The 9,438-nt window shown below is 38.6% G+C and overlaps 1 protein-coding gene across 1 annotated transcript; it reads right to left on the bottom strand.

The window, feature by feature from the left end:
• Nucleotides 1–2,009: 2,009 nt before the first annotated feature.
• LOC147641178 (cytochrome P450 709B1-like) lies at nucleotides 2,010–6,269 on the bottom strand. The gene is made up of 5 exons (XM_086809934.1): nucleotides 5,835–6,269; nucleotides 5,366–5,598; nucleotides 4,569–4,819; nucleotides 3,884–4,280; nucleotides 2,010–2,869 (listed from the first exon to the last, which is right to left on the bottom strand). Exons 1-5 carry the CDS (start codon nucleotides 6,190–6,192, stop codon nucleotides 2,432–2,434), a joined length of 1,677 nt encoding a protein of 558 aa, XP_086666060.1. The 5' UTR covers nucleotides 6,193–6,269; the 3' UTR covers nucleotides 2,010–2,431.
• Nucleotides 6,270–9,438: the final 3,169 nt, after the last annotated feature.

Consider the following 9,438-nt stretch of genomic DNA (forward strand, 5'->3'; position numbering starts at 1 on the left):
CCGCATTTGTGTGTTTGACTTGTTAACCTGGTTCCAACAAAGGGCATCGTTACGATCATGCAGGATGTCTGTTGTGAGAGGAGCCATACTTTTTGCTCCTGCTCCCATGATGCACTTGTGCTTGTGCCTCCTTCAAGTCCAACATGTGGTAGTTTCACAGTAGCTCATCCAACCCTTCCATAGTGTCCTGCATGAACTGTTCATAATTGACATTCTGCAAGAAGGAAAGCTCGAGTAGTCTTTCTTCATCCTCGAGACGCCGTCTTTTGCTCGGGCTTGATGGCTCTTCACTCCGTGGTCTTTTGCCTATATCTATATGGGCTGCTCAATTATGCACTGGGGCCATTGTTGTCTCAATGCCTTGCGATTCCTCAGCCGGTACTGGAAGTGATTCTACTGATTCTGGTTCTAACTATGTAGGTATGTTTGCCAAGGTTGAATCCTTAAGTGGGGACATGTTTGTGAAGATCAGTTGTGCCAGGCTCATCGAGGGAGTAACTTGTTGCATTTGCTCTTGAGTGGCCTAGCTGATTGTGGCTTCTTGCATTGTCAATGCTTCTTTGTATGATCTTATTTCCTATGCCAGCTCAGCCTCTAGTCTTTGTGATTCTACAGCCACGTCCAAGATGATGCCCCTCATTTTTCTATCTGTCTTCTTCCTCCTCCCTTTCTTTATCTCTTTCATTATGGCTTGTGTTTCCACTAGTACACCTTGGACCTCTTGCATCTCTTCAGCCTGTTAGTGCTGGTTGCTCTGGGAGTAATGCTAATTGCATCAGCTTTGCTGGTTTGGGCTCTGAGAGAGGCCTTTTTGCCACATGATTGAGGACTTGGGTCAGCAAGTACGGGTTGCATACCTTGGATTGGTGGGCCTTGAGATAGTTTTCCATTTCCCTATGTATGTAATACACCCAATCCTCTTCCTTTTCTTCATGCACTTTAGGAATCCTATTCAACAGGACCCTGTTAGAGATCCATCGATTTCACGTGCATGCATAGCTCTGTAGGCTTTCTCCGTGACCTCATCCCAGATATTCTCATTCTCTATCCCCATTTGAGTTATACGAACTCTTCTTCAGCATAGTGCCCAAAGGCATTTTGTCGAAGGCATGGGCATGGACTTTGACTGGCTGGTGGGAGCTACAGAGCACCACAGATGAGTTCTTCTGTGATTAAGAGCTGCTTTGTTGTGCCGTCAGCCTTCATGGACGGTGCCACGCTTGGTGGCTTTGTCATAAGTCTTGATATATTCTGCACAGAGCTCCGTGTCGATGTTCCTTGGGAGGATCTATGCCATTCTCCCTCGGCCCACTTTCTCCAGCTTCTCCTTGACCTTTACCTCTTCCACTCTGGGCTATGATAATGCATTGTGACCTTTCCATGGGTAGTAAGGATCTCCTTGCTGATGATGGCCCCATGGAAGGCTTGGGCATATGGACCCAAGTAGTTCAATGTGTTCTTGCTCTTGATGATGTGTACTTAAATTTACTTTAAACTTTTAAGTCTTCCAATGCGCTTAATTATTATGAGATCTTTATCTTCTTAATGTGTTCTTTCTCTTGATGATGTGTTCTTTCTCTTGATGATGTGTACTTAAAAAAATTTACTTTAAAATTTTAGGACATAATGGGGGAGATAAATCTCCCCCATTTTGTCCCAATTTTTTGAGATTGTTGTTCGTTTCTTCATGGTAAAGCGCGGCTATAATGCAACCCAAATGCAAGCCACGTTGTTATTTCAACCACTATTTTGTGCCATTTCATACATAACAAATGGTAAATTGTGTGCCATTTTGACCACTATTTTGTGCCATTTTATACAAAGATTTACCATTTCAACCACTACTTTATGCCATTTCAACCACTATTTTGTGTCATTTTATACAAAGGATTTACCATTTCCACCACTACTTTATGCCATTTCATACGTGATAAATAAATAAAAATTCTCACTTTTCTCAGCCATTCCTAAAAAATGGCACATGTGGAAATATCAGCCCAAAAATGTCATTTAATACTTATGAAATTGCACTTTTTAGCTGCCATTTCCATCGAGTTTTATAGCAGTGAAGGATATAAATGACATCTGAAAAGAGTACTGATCAACGATGACACTTGTGTCCCAATTGTAACAAGACCCCTAGAGGTAACATCATTGGTAACATCAACACCCTCACACAAAACTTTCATTGATCCATGTACATGAGAGTGGGGCTTACGTGAACTCTAAGTGCCTTCCTAACATATGACATTCTAACATATGACATTGTTAGATCAAACAGTTTATTATGAAAATTAATGAACCTCGGTTATGTATGCTAGCCTTAAAGAAATAAAAATCTTAATTATATGGGGTAGCCTTAAGCATATTAGGTAAACTACTAATCCATGAGATTAAATGGAGGATAACTTGGATGTCCATACCATAAGAACTAGTTCATTGATAAGGATTGGAGGATGACTTGGACACCGTGTTTGGGTCTCATAGTGATGGCAGATATTGGGGCATGACGATAGTTGGGAGAGAGATGGAAACAAAAACGTTGAAGGATAAGAGAGAGAAAAATCTTTGCCTCCATGATGGCAAAGTTTTGGCCAATACACATGCGGGGTCCCATGCCAAAGGGCATAAAGGCATATGGGTGATTGCATGCTTTGGACACCCCATTTGCAAATCTTTCTGGTCGAAACTCATCTGCATCCTCACCCCAAACCTCTTTGTCTCTATGTATCCAAAGGTTTGCAACAATCAATGATGTCCCACGTGGCAGCCATCGATCGCCCACCTTCACATTGCTCAGTGTCTCGCGCCGACCGAACTCTGGTGCAGGGGGGTATAACCTTAGAGATTCGTTTAATATCATCCCCACCTACACATGCAATATTGAATCTCATCAATGCAAAGTGTAATATTTCATGCATATAAGAGAGAGAAATAAATCTAGAGTTTTTCATCACGTAAAATTAGTTGTTAGGCTAATTATCGTTATCAATGAAATAAAGAGATTTTGGTTGTTAATCCTACATGAGATAAGCTTGGGTTATAATAAGGGAGAGTGTGTCTTGGACCAACTTGAAAAAGAAAATTTGAGCTCAGATCAGCACTTACGTGAGCGTCATCAATCAGCCAACAAGGAACTAGCAAATCATAGATAGTGTGCTATTAGTTTTATGTTGAGAGATATTAAGTACGCTACTCCTTAATATCTTGAGAGATATTAAGTAGGCTACTTAATATATTGTTATTTTTCTATTGATAGATTTTAAGCAGGCTAATTTGGGTTACCTTTGATAAGCCTACAACACTTGGGTATGTTAGTTTTATGTTGAGAGATATTAAGTAGGGTACTGAATATGTTGTTAGTTTTATATTGAGATATAAAACCAAATATGTTGTTACTTTTATGTTGAGAGATATTAAGTAGGTTGCCTTTGATAAGCCTACAAAACTTGAGCTTAGCTTGACAAGGAAGAGAATGTGGAATACATACCACCTTAAAATATTTGTGCTAAGCTTCACAAGGAAGAGAATATTGTGGAATTAAGACCAACTTAACGTACTTGAGCTTAGCTTGAGAAGGAAGAGAATAATATTGTGGAATCAAGACTACCTTAACCTTGGGTTGTAAAGGATAATGTGGGTTCAAGACCTACTAGAGATTAAGTATGGAATAGCCAATGTAATTCTGAATGTTGAAAAAGCAAGCCTGACTAAAAGTGGATAATGTGAGAAGATGAACATGTCTTACTAATATAAAAGTAGGTTAATATTGGAAGTAAACCTCGTGAAACAACTTAAGGCAAATGATTTTGTAAGCTCCCAATAGATACACTCGCACACACAAAAAAACCCTTAATAAATAAGAGCAAGTATTAGGCCTTACAACTTTGAGCTTGTTCAGTTGGTTCGCCTTAGGTTCACCTTTCTCTCCGCACACTTCCAAGACTTCTTCCCTGGCTTTTGCTTGCCACTTTTGGTTAAGTGATAATAAAACCATGGTCCATGCTAGCAAATTTGCAGTGGTCGCATGGCCGGCAAAGAAGAAGGTTTTGCATTCATCTATCACTTGTTCTGTGGTAAGGCGAGCTTGCTTGCTATCAAGCTTGGCATCTAGCTCCTCTGCAGCCAGAATCAAGCCTAACAAATCAGTCCCATAAGCAAAGTGAGATCCTGATTCTGCAACTATAGCCTTTCTCCTCAATTCTATGATCTCACGAAGTTCTTTATTGTTTCTGTTCTCCATCTCCTTTATTTGCTGATTTGTGCTAGTGGGAAGGTACCTGTCATCACCCCCATCAAATAAAAGCATTACATTATTCCCAAAATGATTGTATTGATAAAGTAACAACTTAGTTAAAAAAACATTAACAACCTAATTAGCTAAGAACTACTATCAATAACAATAGGTGTAGTCATTTATTAAGGTCTAACTATACAAACATCAAACTTTCCACTACCTTAAGAACTCACAAATTTTATACCAATGGATGAAGCACCTAGTATAGCTAAGAGCAACAAATTAGTTTAAGTCTGATAAGGTAGTGAAGTGCTAGCATTTCAATACTTACGAATAGAGTGGAATGATATTAATTGGGACGGTCAAGTTATTAAGGAGCTCAAGGAGGTGCTCTAGTCTCTCAAACACAGCTTTGCCTTGGAGATAGCTTGATCCAAATGAGCTGCGTGCCAAAATATCAGCTGTCGCATTCTTGATGTCATGTGCCACCTCCAACTCTGCCACATGCCCCTGCTTTCTGACTTGGCTCTCCCATGCTTGCACCATCGCCAATGAGCCGGTCACCATGTCAGCCACCAGTTCCTACCACACAACAAAATTATAGAAGCTCTAAATTGTAATACTACCAAACAACAATCAAATTGTAATATAGTTTAGTGGTAGATGTGCGGAGAAAAAAAAGTATAGAAGCTCTAAATTTGCAATAGAATTTAGTGGTACATGTGCGAAAAAAAGTTAGTCACCAAATGGTGAAAAACCTCTCTCTCTCTCTTCAAGTTATATTGAAGGCATTTTTGAGAGGTTTATAACTAAAACCAGCCCAAAATCTTAGAATTTTCAAACCTTTAACTAGTTTTCGAATTCCAATACTTCAAACTACATACATTGTATTGGGTTTTTGTCACTCCCTGTTTTAAAATTAGTACTCAATAAATAAATGAAAAAAAGTATACTAGTTATTTCAACATTCTATGCATAAAAGTTATTTGAAGATGCAATTAGCTAGATTAACCTCAATTAAGATTTGAAGATATTAGTATGTAACATATTTCAATTTCCAGAGGATTTTATCAAGAGAAGGCTGGCAATTCTATTTCAAAACCCATTGATGTTATATGTATAGAAGACCTTGAGCTTCTCAGAAAAGAATGCAGGGCGAAGGATGTTGCGTTGTTGGTGCCAGTCTTCACCATTGGAGAAGGCAAGCCCTGATCTGCCTAGCAAGCTGTGGAAGGCTTCAGTGGTAGCATAGGGCTTTTGCATTTGCTTCACATCCGCCGAAGAAAAAATGCTTCTCGCATCGTCTGCGCTACTAATCACGAAGGTGGGTTTATTACCCCACCAGAAAACTACACGAGAACCTGCAAGAACAAGCCCAACAAAACACTTAACCTATATATAATATAGTTCAGCAAAGAAAAGGAATCGATCAAGATTATCAATCAAATGTAGTATTTAAGAAGCTGCAAAGATCTTAATCATTAATACGATGAAAATAACGGAACTTATCTGAAGTCATGAGATATAAGGTTAATGCATTAAATCAATGATTATTTGATTGAGCACTGAGTTAAGGGATTCCAGAGATGTGATATACCTGCGTGCTTAGAGAGGAGATTGTTGTAGAAGGGGAAGATATGGGGTAGAAGGAGATGGTGATGAGAGGGGGAAGGGATGTCGGAGAGTTGAGCCTGGGCTTCGAGACGCTTGAGCTCAGGGAGATCTCCGACGATGGGGCGATAAGGCAAGACGGTGAAGCCTTGCTGCAGCAAAGCCCTCCGAAGCGAAAGCGGTCTCCAGCAGTAGACGTAGAAAAGGTAAACAGACAGAGAGGATATTGCAATGGCGAGCAAAGAGTAGAGGAGAGTACTGTCATGGCCAGCAGCTCCACGAAAGCCACAGGCAGCTGCTGCAATTACAAAGGGTAAGAGTAGATGCGCCTGCAATGGCGGCATATTGGCGCTAGTGGCCTGCTCTCTGACACAAGTTGACGAGATGATGCTAGACGTAGTAGTGCTCTGCGACTCACGGCGGCTATGGTGCTAAAACTGCCTCTGCCTCGGCCTTTATAGAAACCACGCGAGACGACGGCGGGTATTTCCAATACGCAAACTTACGCCTACACAGTGACGTCATTCTATAGACGTCATCGCTTAGCACAGCAAATTATTTTGAATTTATCATTGACGACCCAATTACCACTCCTGAAAGCATTAGAAAGAAAATTATTTTTTATATCATCGCTTTCTCTTTCTCTTACCATCTCTTTCTCTTTCTCTTTCTCTTTCTCACACACAATGTTACGGATTGTCCGTCCGTCCCTTTGTGATTGATTGGGGACACCTGATTACCACTATGTTCGTAGCATAGCTCTTGGATGATTCCGAATATTCCTTGTGGAGGACATATGAATTTATAAGTGTTGGATTTAATGCTTATGTGTTATTGTGTCATTTTAGCATATGTTGCTAATATGAAACGTGCAGTTTGAATGGACAACCTGTAAGTTGATGAGATTAACGAGCCTTGTGCTCGTGAGCCGTTATGGCTCGGACATGATGGTGCGTGAGAAGGTCTTCATTTTTGGTATTTTGCCCGTAGTATTTACTACGAGATATTTTGTATTATTGTTGACCGCCCACTTTTCTTATACATGGACGTAGACCTATTAATTTTGTTGCATGTGAATTAGCTCTTGGAGTTCTTTACGTATTTTTTCTTTAGTGGTTTAGATCAGAAGAATTTGTCTAAACTTTTGGTTTAGATAAGAAGAATTTGTCTAAACTTTTGGTAAAAGCAACTCCTACTTTTTGTAAAGGACAAGCCCATGCATAAGTGTGCAACTATTTTTAGAATGTATACTATTTTTATGAATAAAGACATAAATACCCAAGAGGTGGAAGCATGCCGACACTTCTTGGGGGGGAGATTGCACCCCCAATACTGTATTGAAGTATGGATGGAAAGGAGACCAAAGCCCTATTTTCAGAATTGCTAAGCACCTTGTATGCTCAAAATCCATAATCGATAGTGTAAGATTATCCACCATAAATCAATTGAAAGAGAAAAGCACTTATTGGAGACTTTACACTAGAAAATAATTCTGGATTAAACTATGCTTTTAATTCATAATTCAGAACTCAAATTTAATTTCTTTTTCTCTCTCTTTCAATCGGCGAACGGAAGCTAACGATGAGTTTTTCTCAATGCCTGCGATTTCTTCGAGCGTGCTGCGCGGGGTAATCAGCCATGGAGAGTCTCATTTCAATCAGTTTTGCTATAAAGATTTAGTTAAAGCTTTAAAAAGATTTATTTTTTAGAGTTTTTTTTAAAGGAAAAGACCCCATTTTGCGCTGCACTACCGCTCCCCCCTTCTATTTTCAATCACAATTATCTTCTCTCTCATAATTGAAATCAACGCGGCTTGCTTTTCTTTTTTTTTTCTTAGGCACTGAATTTTTTTTCTTAGGCGCTGAATTTTTACAGCTAGCCACTACAACATTTTTAGCGTTGATTCTCACGTGCATGTTTTTTCTTGTTAAGCTTCAGATTTTAAAAAAATCTTAAAGGCTTTTAGTTGCAAGCTTTGGTTAAAGCTTTTGTTGCAAAAGCTTAGGCATTTAAAAGTTTTAAAGCCTTTTTTTTAAAGAAAGAAAGAGAGAGCTTAATATAGTTGGCCACATTTAAGATTTTTACTTCCTTTTTGTGTCTTCTCTTGGGTGTGCCCATCGGCATTTACTTTTTGACCAAAACAAATGTAAAAATTAGCCAACCCTCATGTAATAGTTATAAGAGCTAATAGCTAATAATATAGCTTTTCTAAGCTATTTAGCTATTTTCTAGAGTTATAAATTTAAAAAAGCTTTGTCTATTTAAACCGTATAAAAATATTTCGTTTTTGCTTAAATTTAAAGCTTGTGGAGTATTTAAAAATATTTTATTTTTCGTGAGTGCTCTGCAACTCATGGCTATGGTGCTCTGCAACTCATGGCTATGGTGCTAAAATTGCTTGCCCTTGGGATTTGATGAGTATGGTAAGCGAGACGACAGGTACGAAGTTACACCTACACAGTGACGTCATTCTATAGATGTCATCGCTTAGCACAACAAATTATTTTTAATATATCATTGACAACCAAATTGCCACTCCTGAAAGAAAATTATCATTGAGGTCATCCCATTAACGCCATCTCTTAGAAAGAAAATTATTTTTTATATCATCGCTTATCATCTCTTTCTCTTTCTCACACACACTCTCACCATCTCTTTCTCTTTCTCACTCATACTCTTACCATCCCTTTCTCTTTGTCACACACACTCTTACGGATTGATTGGGGACACTTAATTACCACTATGTTCGTAGTATAGCTCTTGGGTGATTCCGAATATTCCTTGTGTAGGACATATGAATTTATAAGTGTTGGATTTAATGCTTATGTGTTATTGTATAATTTTAGCAGATGTTGCTAATGTGAAATGTGCAGTTTGAATGGACAACCTGTAAGTTGATGAGATTAACGAGCCTTGTGCTCGTAAGCCGTTATGGTGGCTAGGACATGATGGTGGTGATTTGGCGTGAGAAGGTCTTCATTTTTGGTATTTTGCCTGTAGTATTTACTACGAGATATTTTGTATTATTGTTGGCCGCTCACTTTTGTTATACATGGACATAGACCTATTAATTTTGTTGCATGTGAATTAGCTCTTGGGGTTCTTTACGTATTTTTCCTTTAGTGGTTTAGATAAGAAGAATTTGTCTAAACTTTTGGTAAAAGCAACTCTTATTTTTTGTAAAGGACAAGCCCATGCGTAAGTGTGCAACTATTTTTAGAATGTATACTATTTTTATGAATAAAGACATAAATACCCAAGAGGTGGAAGCATGCCGACACTTTTTGGGGGGGAGATTGCACCCTGAATACTGTATTGAAGTATGGATGGAAAGGAGATCAAAGCCCTATTTTCAAAATCGCTAACCACCTTGTATACTCAAAATCCATAATCGATAGTGTAAGATTACCCATACATCAATTGAAAGAGAAAAGCACTTATTGGAGATTTTACACTAGAAAATAATTATGGATTAAACCTCAAATCAAGTTGAAAAGTTGAAGAGTAGGATACGCTTTTAATTCATAATTCAGAAATCAAATTGAATTTCTTTTCCTCTCCCTTGCAATCGATGAACGGAAGCGAACGAT

The sequence above is a fragment of the Cibotium barometz genome, chromosome 2 (assembly GCF_041138505.1).
Source record: "Cibotium barometz isolate CiBa-2024 chromosome 2, ASM4113850v1, whole genome shotgun sequence".
Taxonomy (NCBI): Eukaryota; Viridiplantae; Streptophyta; class Polypodiopsida; order Cyatheales; family Cibotiaceae; genus Cibotium; species Cibotium barometz.